We start from the raw sequence: 18,193 nt of genomic DNA on the forward strand, positions 1-18,193 counted from the left end.
AGACAATTGCGACTTCACATACCGGAAGTCTCTAAAGACCAAAAATGAGAACATATATTATGAAATATTTGTCTTTGCAAAACTCTTTGCAATCAGTACAATATTTCAGTACTGCCAAGCCACAGTAGAAACTACAAGTCATCCAACAATTATAAGAATAAGAGTGAACCTCAGTATTATTGTAATCACCTTAAAGAAATTAAAGCTGGTTTAAGGATTACCACATAAAAGACCTAAAGGAGAATATAAACAGACCTCAACTTAATTTTTGCCAAATGCTTCAAAAGCTCGATTTTGCAACAGTTGTTTAAAACTTGGAATGACTTTATGTTATGAATGCATTTATTTTTGCTATTTATGCCATGAATGAGGATTGAGTCAGCTAACAAAACCTACTTAGCCCATAATGCGGGTGGAATGCTGAAGATTGGCAATTCAAAATATCACAGTAGTAAATTATGTCACTGCAAATGTACAGTCGTTCATGTATATTGTGAATTCAGTTATTGTGGGTTCAATTGAATACTCAACCATCCTTCTAAAGTGTGTTTCTATTCTTAGCCTACCCTGATTTCATGTGGAATTTGGAAAACATTTCCTCAGAAACAAATCCAGCTTGAAAAACTGCAAAGTTCACCAGACTTGGATACTGAAGGATGAATGGGTTTAAATTTGAGATCTACAAAGATATGAGTTGTGTGATTTGGGACGAATTATTCATGAATTCCTTCCTTAAGTGGCCATTTACTGAATACCTTTTTCAGCTCAGCTCAGGTGTAACCTCCTTCAGGAAGCCTACCTTGATTCTACTAGCTCTTCCTTAGCCCTTAGCTGCTCCCTCTCTGTGCTCCCATTATACCTTGTTCATATCTTCGCTAACTCTCTTTCGCTAACTCTCTTTCGCATTGAATTAAAAATTCTGTAATATTTCTCAATATTCCCCCACTAGACTGCAAGCTCACTGAGACAACAGTCAGCATCGATTTCCTGTTCCCTGGGGACAGTGCCCATATTTTCCTTGAGGAATCACCTTTCCCCCTCTGTTGGTACACGATTCAGTGAAGTGACTGGTTTTTTCTCTTTCTTCCTAGCATTTGATTCTTTTCAAGCTTTTTGGAGTTTCACATACTTATCAACAAAGTTTTGTTCATGTGAAACAGGCCCTTCCAGAACCAATGAAATTCAATTATTGGCCTCTTGTCATTAGTCCAGACAGATGTAATCTCTTTCTGCTGAACTGGAAACTAGAAAGGTATAGGCACAGAGCCACCAGGATCCACCATGGACAGAGGGTCTTTTTTGTTTTGTTTTGTTTTCTTTTTTTTTGACAGGGTCTCACTCTATTGCCCAGGCTGCAGTACAGTGCATGATCTTGGCTCACTGCAGCCTTGACCTCTTAGGCTCAGGTGTTTCTCCCACCTCAGCCTCCCAGGTAGCTGGGACTTCAGGCATGCACCCCTATGCCCAGATAATTTTTTGTAGAAATGGGGTCTCACCATGTTGCCCAGGCTGGTCTCCAACTCCTGGGCTCATACGATCCTATCACCTCAGCATCCTGAGTAGCTGGGACTACAGGCATGAGCCACCATGACTGGCTAATTTCTGTATTTTTTGGAGAGACGAAGTCTCACTATGTCACCCAGGCTAGCCTGGTACAACCTTTCAAAGAGTAACACAGACATAGAAGAGAAGAGAAAACAAAAAACAGAGAATGACAGGATCCTGCACTGTAAGCCTGGGATTTTCATTAAGATGAGCCAATAAATTACTTTGAGTTGGGTTTCCATCCACTGGAACTCAAAAATCTTAGACTGATACAGATGATGTACCTGCCTATATCTTTAGCACCTGAAAGAGAACATACATGCAAAACCTACATGTGAAGGGCTTAATGGAAGATAGAGATCTTGTCCACCCAGGACTTCATAGCCTAGTGAGAAAGAGGAAAATAAACAGTTTCTATAGAGATATATAGAGTGCTAGGGAATCAAGGGGAAGTAAAGTGCTACCTCCACCAGGCAGAAGCAGGCAGAGAAGGTGCATAGAGGTGGTCTCATTTAATTAGAGACTTGAGGAAGAGTAGAGGGCCACCCAGGTATAGCAGGTGGGAGAGAGATTCCAGACACAGCAAAGAGCTTATATTTGTTCTTACAAAACCCTTGGCAAAGGGTACAAAGGTTAACTTTATCTATCTGAACCTGAATATTCTTATATGTAAAATGGAGGTAGCACACTTACTACTTGGTCCACCAGTAAAGAAGCATTATGAGTCGAGGACACACCACTGCATTCCAGCCTGGGTGACAGAGTGAGACTCCATGCCTATGTGGGCATTTTGGAATTCACAGATGACTATGACCTAGTGCTCATCTTTAAGGATCTCACAGAGGCAAACATGCAGTAACAGTGCAAATAATGGGCATGAGAAAGAGAAGTCCTGGGAGCTAGGGGAGCACCAAGTATGGTGAGCTCCCTGGAGGAGGTGGCTATCGAGCCTTCTTAGGTGTTGATAACCTGTCATTCCAAACCTGGAAAGGGAACTAGAAAAAAAAAACAAAAAACAAAACCAAAAAACCCTTGAACATTTATCTAGTAGCTGCACTGGGAACAAAATGTACAAAGCATACTGATCTTCAGAACCAGAAGAGTGATGGCCAGTGAAGTGAATATTTATGATTTTGTGGAAGCAAATAAAGAGAAAATATTTTTCCGATTTAACTTCAATTTTATGTAACAATAACTTCACATTTACTGAGTATTCAGTAGACATGACACAGTATGCTAAGTACTTTACAAGAGTTATTTTAGTCACAAGAAGGTATGAATTATGATCATCTCCATGTAGATATAAAAATGTTAAGTTTGTGGCTCATGCCTGTAATCCCAGCACTTTGGGAGGCAGAGGCGGGCAGATCATGAGGTCAGGAAATCGAGACCATTCTGGTTAACACAGTGAAACCCCGTCTCTACTAAAAATACAATAAACTAGCCAGGCGTGGTGGTGGGCACCTGTAGTCCCAGCTACTTGGGAGGCAGGAGAATGGTGTGAACCTGGGAGGCGGAGCTTGCAGTGAGTGGAGATCGCACCACTGCACTCCAGCCTGGGCAACAGAGTGAGACTTGTCTCAAAAAAAAAAAAAAAAAGTTAAGTTTGAGAGGGTTTGGTAAACTTCTTCTGAGTTATAGCTAACGAGTAGGGAGCTGGGCTTTTAATCTCAGCAAGCCAATGACAGAGTGAGCTCTTTCACCTTGGTGCAGCACTATGTCCAAACATGCTTAATCTGACATTAACAAACCAGAAATTAAAGGGCATGCTTGTTGAATTTATTACAGCTTTACTCCCGCAAGAAAATACTAAGGGATGTTCTTTTTGTTCTTTCTTCCTCTTCCTCCTCTTCCTCCTCTTCCTCCTCCTCCTCTTCCTCTTCCTCTTCTTCTTCTTTTTTTTTTTGATGGAGTCTCACTCCGTCACCCAGGCTGGAATGCAGTGGTGTGATCTCAAGTGATCTTGACTCACTGCAACCTCCATCTCCCAGGTTCAAGTGACTCTCCCTGTCTCAGCCTCCAGAGTAGCTGGGATTACAGGCATACACCACCACACCCGGCTAATTTTTGTATTTTAATAGAGATGAGATTTCATCATGTTGGCCAGGCTGGTCTCGAACTCCTGATCTCAGGTGATCCACCTGCCTCGGCCTCCCAAAATACTGAGATTACAGGTGTGAGTCACCGGGCCCAGCCTCTTTTTTCTTCTTATGTAGTATGTCCAATACACAGCTAAGAATTAAAATAGCAAACATCTGTGAATCTTCCACTTTGCTTTACTGAGGCCTAACATTTTACAAAATATTCTTGGAATTTTTTTTTAAATAAAACACTGCAGATCCAGTGCTTTTGGTGCCTCTAACATGACACCCAAAGGCAGTCATTGCCTCTGAAAAGGGTAACCTGGGCTCTGGCAGAGGCCCTATGTCCTCCCTTCCTCACACATGTTGGTACCAGCTCCTAAGTGCACATTAGTCATCTCCAAGTCATTCTCAGGCTCTGAAAGAAAGAATTCTTTGGGTGTGGATTTAAAACACCTGAACTCACCTGAATGATCCGAACTATTCTCCTGGAAACGTTCAGAAGCTGTCAACTGGGACTGAGGAGACAAACTGTGGGTGTTTCCTCCAGGAGGCTGAGATATGATGTGGCTGGAAGAGGAGGTGATTACAGATTCTGCATTCATCTTCCCCGACTCCCAGTCATCAGTCAGAGAACAGTGTAAACCATCTGCTGAAAAAGCAGAGGGGTTCAGTGTAAGTGTATGTGTGTGTGTTCGGTGACTGCTCAATGCACAGTTAGTTCCTAATAATCACAAAAATAGTAACATTGATACACTATTGCACTACCATAGTGGGATGGGAGAAGGATTTTTGGATAAGATAGTGTATTCGTCTGTTTTCATGCTGCTGATAAAGACTTTCCTGAGACTGGGTAATTTACAAAGAAAAAGAGATTTAATGGACTCACAGTTCCACATGGCTGGGGAGGCCTCACAATCATGGTGGAAGGCAAGGAGGAGCAAAGTCACATCTTACATGGATGGTGGCAGGCAAAGAGAGAATAAGAGCCAAGTGAAAGGGAAACCCCTTATAAAACTGTCAGATCTCATGAGACTTATTCACTATCAGGAGAACAGCGTGAGAAAGACCCAACACCATGATTCAATTCCCTCCCACCAGATCCCTCTCACAACATGTGGGAATTGTGGGAGCTACAATTCAATATGAGATTTGGGTGAGGACACAGGCAAACCATATCAAATGGCATTTCAATTTGTCTTCATACTTGAAGGCTGAAGAGAAATATCTTCGGTGCAGAGACAAACAAAGGCCAGAGGCATCTTCAGTGATACTGAGGCTTGTATAGATGGATTTAAAGGAAGTGTAGTCAGTATATAAACCTCACATCTTTATAGGACCAAACTTTGCAGCAGTCAACTCCTTCTACTTCTGATTCATTTATTCATTCAACATTTATTGAATGTGACTATATATTAGAAATTGACCTAGCTGCTGGGATACAGTGGTGAATTAGAACAACATCTCTATCCTTACATATTGCTGAGGGGCAGGGGAGAAAATATCTTGTGACAAGTGCCATGAAGGAAATTCTGCCTCTATAAAATACATTGAAATGCCTAGATAAAATATAGCAACCATCTGTTTAAACTTTTTTATTCAAAGAGGCTATTTCATACATACATAGCTTCAAGAACATGCACCCATTTTCTTCTATGATGATTCATACATAAATATATTTTACTGGCCCTAAACTTAGCCTGACATTCTCACAAAAAAGTCAAGTTTATTGCAAAAGCATGCATGCAACATTAAGTTTCAAACATGCTAAGATGACTCCTCATAACACTTGGTGTCTTCAGTGTGAGGTCACCAAGGAATGAATTTTAATCCTTGATTCTTAGTTTGAGTCAGAGATTAAGGGATCCAAAATGCTCTAAGCGAAAGCTTCCTTGGAAAGGATGAATGTGTTAAGAATGCCTTTCAACCACAGGGAAAGTTAAGCACCACACCTCTGATTCAACCACTGGACGTCTCCCATTTGGTTCACCTGGCATAAATGTACCTAGGAATTCTCTTGGTTCTGTCTTGAGTGGTCTGTGTCATAGTTCAGGGTTTAACTTTACTCTTATGATCTTGGGTAAGAATTTGAGCCAGTTTAGAACTCATTGACTTGGAAGCAAAGCCACTCAGAAAGAGTAGCCAGAGTCCTGCTTTGGGATGTAGGTATTTTCTAAGATGACATCTGAAAGGGACTGCAAATGCCCAACACATGTTATTTTTCTTTAACTCTATAGCTGAGCTCAAAAGAAGGAAATATTCCCAAAGCCAAGCCAGGGAAACCTATAACTCTAAGCATGTGCTGTGAACAAAGCTTCCAAAAGGGGTGGGGGAGAGGGCCTTAGAAGTCATAGTAGTCAAAGGTCTATCAATTAACTGACACTAGGAACAGAAAAAAAGGCCTTGGTCTCAAGAGAGGCAGAAAATTAAAACCGAGTTTCTGTAGGGACTCAAAATGCTATTTCCTCAATGAAAGGATAGCTAGGAAAAAAAAAAAATCTGCCCACTGGTTCTAGGGGAAGGCATGAAAGCTTATCTCTTTTGGCCTACATAGTGGGTGGGAGGAAAACGTCTCCCTGAACACTTTATAAGTAAGTGGGTTTTTAGTTAATATTTTTTTTTTTTTTTTTTTTGAGACGGAGTTTTGCTCTCGTTGTCCAGGCTGGAGTGCAATGGCACGATCTCAGCTCACGGCAACCTCCGCCTCCTGGGTTCAGGCGATTCTCCTGCCTCAGCCTCCCCAGTAGCTGGGATTATGGTCATGTGCCACCACACCCAACTAATTTTGTATTTTTAGTAGAGACGGGGTTTCTCCATGTTGGTCAGGGTGGTCTCGAACTCCCGACCTCAGGTGATCCACCCACCTCAGCCTTCCAAAGTGCTGGGATTACAGGCATGGGCCAACATGCCTGGCCTTGAGTTAAAATTTATACTAACCTGGGAAGTTAATATTTTAAAAAGTCTCAGGCTGGCACTAGCCCTGTGACATCTGCCAGAAGCCAACATAAAAGCTCTCTGTGGAAACACACTCTCAGCCCAAGCTGCACAGATTTCCCCAGATAAAGCCCAAAGGACATGAGCTCACAATCTAAAATTATAAATTACGCAGGGAGATAATCTCCCATGGGTAAGGAGAATAAATATGGTGCTTCAGAAAAAGATAATCCTGCAGTGGGAGATGATGGGAGTAGCCATGATGTTACCATCTGGCTTTAAGCTTTGAGCAGGAGGCATGGTGTTTGGAGAAATTGTCCTAATTTATTTTACCTTGGGGAAACTGAAGACCTGTAAAATTTGTGTTTTTTGTTTTTTGTGTTTTTTTTAAATACCCATAGTATATCCTTATTTTTGCTTCTTGTCTAAACAGGACAATTATTTCTATGGTCCATCTAAATTTTGATTTCATGACTAAGGGAAATATGCATATCTCCTGGGCAAATATTTGGTAAACTTATAAATTGTAGGACACTTAGATGGGAGGGAAACAAGGGAGAATAAGACACTGTCCCAAAAGAAGTTGAAATCTGGTGGGGGGCGGGGTGTTCATGTGTGCACATGTGTGTGTTTGTGTGTGTGTGCATGTACACACGAGTCAACAGTGGGAGGTGATAAAGGAGGCATCACTTATGGACAGGGGAAACAGACTGTCATTTGCTAAAAAGAGATGAAATGTGGTTTTGTGGAAATTTCAAGGACTTTGGCATCAGAAAGACTGGAACAAACATTCTAAGACTAGTAACAGGGCAATTTGCTTAATTTTTCTGACTCTGAGTTTCTTCACGTAAAATAGGACAGTAATATCTACTTTTTTACAGCTGTGATAAGTGAAGGAGAAAAGACAAAAATGCAAACATCCCAACATATGGTATAGATGGAGAGAATCGAAACTTCTATCACTAATAGACATTGTAATAGATATCATCCCTAGTTACATGACCAAATGTGATAATCAACTTCATGGGGAGTGGGGGGTGGTAGAAGGGTACTGATGAGTCAGCAAAGGACGTTTCAAGGTAGAAGTGATTTTAAAGAATTTATCATTCAATAATAAAAGAAGCTTATTACTTGACCTTGGGTAAGGTAATTTTACTTTGAATTATATATACAGGAATTTGCTATACCATGAAGGGATTCCTAAACCTGCTCCAGACATTTCTAGGCACAGGGTTTATCCCATATGGCTGCTTAATTGCCCTGACTTTACCATAGGACACAGTCCTCTCTAGAGGAAACTGCCCCAGGAGAGGGAAGAGATTGTAATCTCTGCCCCCTGTCCCATCACAGAGCTGAACAGGCATAGCAAGAGGGCCTCTGGGAAAGACCAACTTGACCTGGTGGGGAATAGCCACAGCTCCTGAGAAGGGTTTAGAGGCAGGGACAAAAGAAGAACAGGGAGGAAGAAAGGAAAGAATCAAGGAGATGATTTTTACCTTGTGGTAGGAACTTCAAGGGGAACAAGCAGGGTAATCTGAACAGCTGCAGTTAATAAATAGAGACTTTCTCTGCCTTCATTGCTGTCATGGAATATCTGGAACATAAAATGACTAAAGAAAGATACCAACCAGCTGGGAAGAAAGACTGAGGCAGCCCCCAGGTGACATCCCCAGAGAAGACCCCCAAGCCAGAGGATTTGGGAGGTGGAGCAAAAAGAAGTGGGGAGGGAAAAGCTGCGTGGATACGGGCCAGGCAGATCAATTTATTCATTCAGTGCAGTTATTGTATATACTGCCAATGCTGCTCTGGAAGAAGGAAGTCAAATTAGATACTGCTCTGCCCTACTCATGATCTGGAGAGGGACATATATGCAAATGAACAATTAGGATGCAATGAGGTAATTGCTACAACAAAGGCTGGAACAAGTTGTCCAGTGGGAGTCTAGGAAAGGGTGTCTGAGTCTGTCTGAGGGAAATCCAGGGAGGCTTCACAGAGGAGGCAGTGCTTCAGTGGAAACTGGAAGGAGGAGTAGGAGTTCTTCCAGAGAGAGAGCAGGAAGAGGACAGGCCAGGCAGAGAGGAAGAAAGTAAGTGGGGATGGGGAGAAATTACAGTACATCAATCTAGAAGAGACCAGGGTGGGTTCCCAGAAGAGTGAGTCCTTCTGTGTCGCTAGACAAGAGCATGTGAGTGAGGCCAGTCCCAGGAGAGGATTCTGTCTGGGCTGCTAAGCAGAGGTCACATTGTGTGGGGTCTCATATCACACTCCAAGCTAATATTGATTCTGTGGGTGATTTAGAGTCATTAAAAATTTGAGCATGAGTGTAACATGAGTTGCTTTGTGTGTTAAAATGCTCACTCAGCAGTGAGAGATTTGCAAGATTCCCAGTCTAGGAGCTGAGTGACTATGGGGCTCCAGAAGACATTGGGGTCCTCATACAACGGTAGTTCTTAATAGGGGGTGATTTCTCCTCCCTGGGGACATGGTGCAGTATCTCGAGACAGTTTATGTTGTCACTATTTGGGGTGAGGTGAGGAGTGTTACGGGCATCTGCTGAACAGAGGCCAGGGATGCTATTAAACCCCCAACAATGCACAGGACAGGTGCCACAACAAGGCCTTACCTGCCCACAATACTATGATGCTGAGGCTGAGCAACCCTGTCATTGAGAGAGCGGACCTAACCATCTAAGGCAACTGGATCATTAGAGTCCTTTCGACAACTCTGGTAGGTGCTTCGAGTGGTGATCACGTGTCTGTATTTTCCTGGTTGTGCTTACTCTAGTCAAAACACTGTGTTCTCTGCCTTCAGAGGACAAATCATAATTTATGATTTTATAATTGTTACAGAAATACAGACAATAGAATACATAATTTGTGTGGTTTTTTTGTTGTTGTTGTTGTTTAGTGTCTGCCTCCCTCACTAGATAAAAGGCTCCATGAGAAAAACATCACTTCATCTGACCCAGACACCAGCAATTAGTACCCAGCTCATAGTTAGCATTCAGTAAGTTTTATGGAGAATTCAGTAAGGGCTGGGAGGTTAAGATGTGTAGTGTTGTTAATTTGCAAAATCTAACGTAGGCCTGCTATGACAGGGTGCAGTAACTATAGAGAAAGTGGGTCGGTATTCGCCACCACGGAGGCTGAGGCTGAGCTAAGACTGCGACTTCAAGAGAGGTGAATAGCTGGTGGGCTGGCTCCACCTGTGGTCCCACTTGGACTGGATACTCAGCTGGGGTTTTGGACTGGGGAATTACTACTAACCCTGCAGGCTGCCTTGCACCACCTTACACATAGCCTTTGGCAGCTTGACAAAGCAGTCTGTGGATGCATCCCTGCTGGTTGCCATAGAGAAAGGAGTGGCAGAAAATGAAACATGCAGATCATCCAATAATGACCAGGCTCCTGAGGGGGCCCTGGACCATGATCATCCCAGCACCATGCATGGTAGCCAAGAGGTGGAAGCAGCCCACGTGTCTATCCATAGATGAATGGATGATGAAAATGTGGTATATGCATGCAATAGAATATTATTCAATCTTAAAAAAAATAAGGAAAACTTGCCATTTGCAACAACATGGATAAACCTGGAGCACAGTATGCCAAGTGAAATAAGCCAGTCACAGAAGGACAAATATTGCATAATTCTCCTTCAGTGAGATAGCCAAAATAGTCAAACGCATAGGAGCAGAGAGTACAATAGTGGCTGCCAGGGGTTAGGGGTTGGGGTGGGGGAAATCGGGAGCCATTGTTCAATGTGAATACAGTCTCAGTTATGCTGAAAGGATGAGTTATAGAGATCTGCTCTACAACATAGTACCTATAGTTAACAATATGGTATTTATTAATAAGGTAGCTCTCATGTTATGTTCTTAACACACACACACACACACACACACACACACACACGGAGACACAGGAACCTTTGGGACATGTTGGATATGTCTATTACCTTGAGTGTGGTGATGGAATCTCGGGTGTCTGCATATGTCTAAAGTCATAAAATTGTACGCATGAAATATGTGCAGTTCTCTGTATAGCAATTACACCTCAATAAAGCTGTTAAAAAAAAAAAAAAAGGAGGCTAGCTGATCAAATCAATGTGGAAGTGAGAAAGACATGGGAACTTCCACGGCTAATTGCATATTCATGAGTGCCCCTTAACTACAATCTGGGTAGATGTGGACGAGACTGTAACAACAGTAAAAAGATGTGCTGTTTCCCAGGGCTGCCCAGTTGATCATAAAGCTTTGCTGCTGACAGTTGGATGAAACAGAAAATGTATCCTATGTAGAATACTGGAAATTGTACACAAAATTTTCTAAAAGAAAAGATGGCATTCGACAGAGAAACCACAAAATGTCTTAACAGTCAAAAGTGATCAAGGAGATTTTTCATCTCTGAAAAGACATGATTTAACTTTCCCTAATTGACAGTGAACTTTCTTCTCCAAACTTAATAACAAACAAAAGGATTATAATGCAAAAAATCTTTTACCAAATAGCTCTAATTGTATTCTTGTTGAAGATATCTATTTCATTCTGTTTAACTTGATTTCTAAATTTGATGTAGTTTACTTCTGTCGGGAAGATTCTGTATCTTCTAAGCACATCTTCCATAGCCTTTTATATAAAAATGGACATGATTTGCTATAAAGAGAAGCCCAAAGACACATGCAGATGTTGCCTTCCCAAAGATATTTATGTGACAGGCATGAGTTCTAGAGAAAGGCACACACCTCAAGCTCAGGTGACTTGCCTGGAGTCATCCTGCCTTTTCTAGGACTGGTAGAAATAGAGCCCATCTTGTTCAGTCCTCCCTGCGTGAATCCTCTACTCTCCTTCAGTATGACTCACAGGCTCTGGGAACACATCCCGAATTGCAGTATTGGGGCCTGGGAAGCTGCAAAATTCCGTGGCTCAAGAATGAATTGCAACTAATGAGGAAAGGTGTCAACACAGCTGGGAAAGGGGTGAACTGAGGACAAACAAAACAGGCAAAAACATCCTCTTGCCTGAAAAATGAAGCACAAGAAAATCAGGGGAAGTAATGTTTGATTGCATCCATTGCTCAGAGAGAAAACAGCAAAACAATTTAATTTTGATTTCTTCTGGAGTCTTCTAACTAGGCATTTCCAGAGAAAAATAAATTGCTGATAAAAGTCACGGGGCCTTGGGTAAATCCGGAAAGCAAGAAGTCTGGGGAAGATGTGATTACTTTGACAGCAGAGATGAGAGATTTCAAAGTCCTGTGTGCATCCAGGTTGACTAATTACTGATTTTGGATGGAGGTAGTTTGATTTGTTATATTTAGAGGATATTTGGAAACCATGAGAATTTTAATAAGATACCTCACACACGTGCAGCATTGCTGCGGTCCAATCACTTTGAAATTGTTTGGACATATTTCGAAGAGACAAGGAAGGAAAAACTAGATGTTAATTTCTAAATATGTGAAATACTGTCTTTAGAACAGTGATTCTCAGACTTTAGTCATCCAGGCATCATTTTCCTGATTTTTGCCAAATCCCAGAACCTGCTTGCTCTTAGCCATTTAATATTTTCTTAAAATTGTCTCGTTTTACATTTTTACTTTAATGCAAACTTTATATCAGTCACATAAATGCCCTAAACAGAAAGTAAAGGTAAAAATAAGTACAATGGAAAATGTAACCTTATTTAATGTGTGTGAAATATTGGTGTAGCAGAAAGCTCTGAGCCTGTTCTTGGTTAAGAAGAACTTTGTTAAAACCAAAGACAGTCTAGCAAACGTTAGAGAATCTGACAGCTACCAAGGTTCTAAACTGAGCCTTGGTCTTCTTGGTTTCATCAGAAGGATTGTAAGGGAATTGGAAAAGGAGCCACAGCTTCTCTCTTACTGTCTGATTCAACATTCACTGTTGCTATGGGCTAGCAGCATTTCCTACTCTACCCTACACTTTAGAAAACATTGCTTTAGAACTGAGAAGACACTTGCCTTGTTGCTCCAGAAAAAAACAGGGGAGAACCAATGGATGGATACTCGAAAAGGCACACTAGAGGAGAGCCTGAGTAAGCCATTCCTGGAGCAGCAGTAACTACTGAGAGGAAGAGGCAGCCTCAGAAAGTCATGAGCAGGTGGGGTAGTGGATGGGGAGATGTTGGTCAAAGGGTACAAAGTTCCAGTCGCACAGGATGAAAAATGTTCTGGAAATCTATCCTATAGCATGGTGACTAGAGTTAATAATAATGTATTGTGTTCTTGAAAATTGCCAGGAAAGGGCCAGGCATGGTGGTTCACGCCTGTAATCCCAGTACCTTGGGAAGCTGAGGCGGGCAGATTACTTGAGCTCAGGAGTTTGAGACCAGCCTGGCCAACATGGTGAAACCTCATCTCATCTAAAAATACAAAAAATTAGCCAGGTGTGGTGGCTCATGCCTCTAGTTCCAGCTACTCGGGAGGCTGAGGCAGGAGAATTGCTTGAACCCGGGAGGTGGAGGTTGCAGCAAGCCAAGGCCAGACCACTGCACTCCAGCCTGGGCAACAGAGTGAGACTAGGTCTCAAAAACAAAAAAATTTCTAAGAGAGCAGCTCTTAAATGTTCTCACAACAACAACAATAACAAATGGTAAGTATATGAGGTGATGGATATGTTAATTAACTTGATTTTGCCATTTCACAATGTATAACTATATTGAAACATCACATTGCCCACTTCATCAATACCACCTTAATTAAACATTTTATCAAAATGAAACAAAATAATGAGAGTCCAAAATAGGTAAATCCAAGGATGCTGAAAGTAGATGAATACTGGTTGTCAGGGGCTGGTGGGGAAGGAGGAGTGACTGCTATTGAGTATAAGGTTTCTCCTTGGGGCTGATGGAATGTTCTGGAACAGGAAAGCAGTCGTGATTGCATGACCTCCCTGTAACTATACTAAAAAAATCACTGAATTGTATACATTAAATTGGTAGGTTTTAAGGAATGTAGATTATATCTCAATTAAAAAGTAACGAGAGCTCTCTACTAAGATATTTGTGCTACTCTGTCAGAAAGAGTCAGAGTGATGACTTCTCCTTTGCCTTCTGAGTGAAGATTCCAGACATAACACATCTACCAGGGACTACAGAATTCTTAAGTTGGCCTCCTTATCAAGCTGTGCATCATTAGCCAGTTCTTCATATTCTTTTCTTTCATAACACCACACTCTTCTGCTTCTTTGCCTGAGAAACTTTCCCCAATGAGCTTTTTCCCAGTGTAGTCCAGTGATTAAGAGCACACACTCAGACTTTTCTCTTCAAATCCTGGCTATGCGACTTCCTACCTGCATGGCCTCACATAGTACCTAAGCTGCCTTAGCTTCTTCCCCTGGAAAATGGGGATAAAGAATAATAACTCATTCAGAGGCTTTGCAGATAAGTGATGACATGACATGTGACTTTGTTGGAACTGTGCTCGCCTCTAGTACTCACACAATTAGGGATCATTATTACTGGGGCTTCTGTTCAACCACCTGAATTCCTTTCTTAACTCTCCTTTCTTCTCATTCACTTGTTTTCCGTAAGTAGACCTCTTTATTCCAAAAAACTGTATTGGCTCTCAGATTGGCTTATGAATCAATGTCTCTAGATCCTTCCTTACTCCTGAATCCCCTTATGTTTCCAAACCTCTACTGGTTATGTATTTCCCATAAGGTATCTCAAATTCAACCCATAAGAGATAAAATTTATTGTCTGTTTTGATGATCCCCATCTGTTCTTTTCTGCCTTTTTAGAGCTAATGTGTATTAAGCAGAATACCAGCCCCTCATATTCATAAGCGATATTAGAGATGTGACACTTCATGAATTATTGCATTTCATTCTCCCCATTCTATTTGCTACTATTTTTCTTATTTTATATCTAAGAAGTGGAGGATCAGAGAGGTTAGTTAATAACTTGTCCAAGAACAATCAGGTGGGAAAAGATGGTTCTAGGATTTGAATTCAGGTTCATCCAGTTCAAAAGCTCATTTTCCTTATGACTCTACCACACTATCTTCCAGCCCTTGGTGACTTGCAGAATTTTTGACGCAGTCTCCCAAATTAAATACATCAGTTTTCTTTGATTCCCCCACTTTCTCACCACTATATTCTATCTATCACCAACCTGTCAATTCTACCTTGGAAAATATTCTTTAAGTCTCTTCCTTCCTCCCTATTTCCTGCCACTTCCTTAGGATACTGGTTGATTTTAATTGCCTCAGAGCTCCCATCCAATCTTCAATTGTGCTATTGCAAAGATAACTTGAAAATTCCAAATCTGATTGCATCATCACCCTGCTTAAGAGCCATCAAAAAATATTCTTGATTGATTAGATAAAACCCCAAATCCTCAATGGCACAAAAGGTTCTTCAAATATCTATGGTTAATCTTTCTGGCCTCACCCCCCACATCCCTGCTCTTTCTCCTCTCCTCGTCCTGCTTATACATTCTTGCTATTGTGGAAAGCGAGAATCACTCAATTTAAGTAATCCTTTGATCATATTAAGAATTGTTTCTTCATTTAACAAGTACTTATTGTATTTTTAAAACTAATCTAGTATTACATGCGCACACACACACATAGGAATATATGTAAAAATTGGTAGAATCATCATAGTATTGTGCCAATGTCCATTTCCTGGTTTTGATAATGTGCTATAGTTGTATAAGTAGTTATGAGTGGGCAAAGCTGGATGAAGTATATACTGACCCTCTCCGTACTATTTTTTGTAACATTTTGTAAATCGAAGTTATTGAAAATTTTAAAAAATGCTATGTGTGTTTTCTATCTAGGAAGCAGATTAAGAAAAATCATAGCCATATAATTGCTACACATTTATATTAATACATTATTGCATTATATGACTCCTGTAGCTTGCTCTTTGGGCCTGCTAGAGGGACATAATGGATTTCTCCTCGAAAAGGAGAACAAAGCCCTTCCTGGCAGCAGAGCAGAGTCTGCACTTTTAAATCAGATAGACCTAGGTTGAATTCCAACTCTGCTGGTTATTTATTTATTTATTTATTTTTTGAGATAGTCTCGCTCTGTCACCCAGCCTGGAGTGCAGTGGCACGATCTCTGCTCACTGCAAGCTCCGCCTCCGGGGTTCACACCATTCTCCTGCCTCAGCTTCCCAAGGAGCTGGGATTACAGGTGCCCGCCACCACGCCCAGCTAATTTTTTGTATTTTTAGTAGAGACGGGGTTTCACCATGTTAGCCAGGATCGTCTCGATCTGCTGACCTCGTGATCCACCCGCCTTGGCCTCCCAAAGTGCTGGGATTACAGGCGTGAGCCACTGTGCCCGGCCCCAACTCTGCTGTTTATAAGCTAAATTAACTTGGGTGAATTCTTTAACCCTAAACTTCAGTTTTATCATAATTATAATAAATAAGATAATATGACTTACTTCCTATGAGTTTGGGGGATATTTAAACAAGATAATGTATGTAAACAAGCTAATATATTTTTAAAAGACAAAATGTGAAGTGCTCAGCACGTAGTAAGCACCCTTGACTTCTCTTTTCCTCTCACAGCCATGTAGGCAAATCTTGTGGCCTCTACCTGTAAAATGAATCTGGAATCCTGCTTCTCATCACTTCTTAACGGGTTTCTTGCTTCTGTTCCGAATACCTGACATCTAATCTGAACCCAGCAGCTGGAATAATCCTTTCAACATGTAAATCGAAACAAGTTATTCCTCAGCTCAGAATCCTCCAGTGGTTTGCCGTCCACTCAGAGTATGAAAGCAAAGGCTTTGAAATGACCCCACAGCTCTCCTTGTCCCTTCTCACTTGCATTCCTGACACATCTTTCAGTTTTTTCCCTACTATCCCCCCTCACTCACTTAGCCCAGTGCAGGCTCCGAAACTAGAACCTGTACACCAGCATTTCACATGCCTGGATTGTTCCTCCCCCAGATATCTACAGAGCTGTTTTGCTTTTGCTTTTAAGCCAATGCTCAAAAGTCTTTCTCAATGAGGCCTTCTCTAACCATTTTATTTGCATTTGCAATCTCCGTCACTTCCCCCTTTCTTGTTTCCCATACCACTCACCAATTATTAACATGCTACATAATTTATTTATTGTCTGTCTCCCCCTACAGAAATGCAATTTCCACAAGAGCAAGCCATTTTGTCCATTTTATTCACCACTATGTCCATTGTGTAGAATAATGCCTGACACATCGTTGGCCCTCAATAAAATCTTCCGAATGAATGCATAAATGAATTACAGCAGAGTGAGTGACATAAGAAAAGCCACAGATGTGTGGAAGAGTAGGATCCATTCAGGAAACTGAAAGATCAGTGTGATCTGTGTCAATTGCATGTATGGGAAAGGAAAGGAAAACGATGGAGTTGAAGACAAGACCAGCCACACGGACCTTTGGCAACTGCCACTGCACAGGGCTTCTTGCTCACAAGGGTCTTTTTCTTGGTTTAACAGTTTTTCTTGGTTAACACTTGAAATTCTTAAGCATTTTTGAACAGGGAGCCCTGTATTTTATTCTGCACTGGGCCTGAAAATTATGCAGCCAGTTTGGGTTGGAGAAGTAGGAAATATTCAAAAAGACCTTGTATGCTGTGTTAAGGAATGACAAGGCCACATTTAATACCTTGGGAAGGTGAGCCTCGCAGCAGTTTGGAGGAATGGGGAAGCTGGGAGTATCTCCCCAGTTCATCTCTGCCTAGCCATCCCACTCCTCCTTCAAGACCCACTCAGAGCCAGGTGCGGTGGCTCACACCTGTAATCCAAGCACTTTGGGAGGCTGAGGCAGGTGGATCACGAGGTCAGGAGATTGAGACCATCCTGGCCCACATGGTGAAACCCCGTCTCTACTAAAAATACAAAAATTAGCTGGGTGTGGTGGCATTTGCCTATAATCCCGGCTAAACGGGAGGCTGAGGTAGGAGAATTGTTTGAACCAGGGAGTCAGAGGTTGCAGTGAGCCTAGATCATGCCACTGCATTCCAGCCTGGTGACAGAGCGAGACTATGTTTAAAAAAAAAACAAAACCCACTAAAATGTTGTCTCCCTCTCAAGCCCTCCCAGCCACCTCTAGGTACAGCTAACACTGCCTCCCCTGGATAAACCTCTGACATTGTCTCCACATACTACTCTTAAATCTCTTATGCTGTTTCAGGCATTATACTCAAACTATTTGCAAATGTATTTATTTACCTGTTTTAAACCAGGAATTTCTCAAAGTAATGTCTTACTTAGCTTGGAAGAGTGTTGTGTTTAGTACAATAGCTGGCACATAGCACATACTCAGTGAGTTTGATGAGTGAATGAATAAATGAAAGAATGACTGTTAAATGAGTATATGATATATCAAAGTGGACCTGCAAACTCACTTTTATTTCAGGCCCATTTATTGATGAAGTGACATCTATTAGTCCATTTTCAGGCTGGTGATAAAGACATACCCAAGACTGGGCAATTTACAAAAGAAAGGGGTTTAATGGACTTACAGTTCCACCTGACTAGGAAAGCCTCACAGTCATGGCAGAAGGCAAGGAGGATCAAATCACGTCCTACATGGATGGCAGCAGGGAAAGAGAGAGCTCGTGTGGGGAAACTTCCCCTTATAGAATCATCAGGTCTCATGAGACTTATTCACTAT

At 41.6% G+C, this 18,193-nt stretch overlaps 1 protein-coding gene across 22 annotated transcripts in view; it reads right to left on the bottom strand.

The window, feature by feature from the left end:
* TMEM71 (transmembrane protein 71) overlaps nucleotides 1–18,193 on the bottom strand; it is a 52,630-nt gene that overhangs the window by 16,555 nt on the left and 17,882 nt on the right. For 8 of the 22 annotated variants that reach the window (XM_073999481.1, XM_073999480.1, XM_073999473.1 and 5 more), the window contains one exon: nucleotides 4,093–4,278. The exons of 2 other annotated variants lie outside the window; for them this stretch is intronic. In XM_073999481.1, coding sequence (XP_073855582.1) covers nucleotides 4,093–4,278 — 186 coding nt within the window. Of the gene's footprint in view, nucleotides 1–4,092; nucleotides 4,279–4,515; nucleotides 4,579–18,193 lie in introns of all 22 variants that reach the window. 12 more of the 22 variants (XM_073999479.1, XM_073999478.1, XM_065519643.2 and 9 more) reach the window with 3 other exon arrangements.

The sequence above is a fragment of the Macaca fascicularis genome, chromosome 8 (genome assembly GCF_037993035.2).
Source record: "Macaca fascicularis isolate 582-1 chromosome 8, T2T-MFA8v1.1".
NCBI classification, from domain to species: Eukaryota; Metazoa; Chordata; class Mammalia; order Primates; family Cercopithecidae; genus Macaca; species Macaca fascicularis.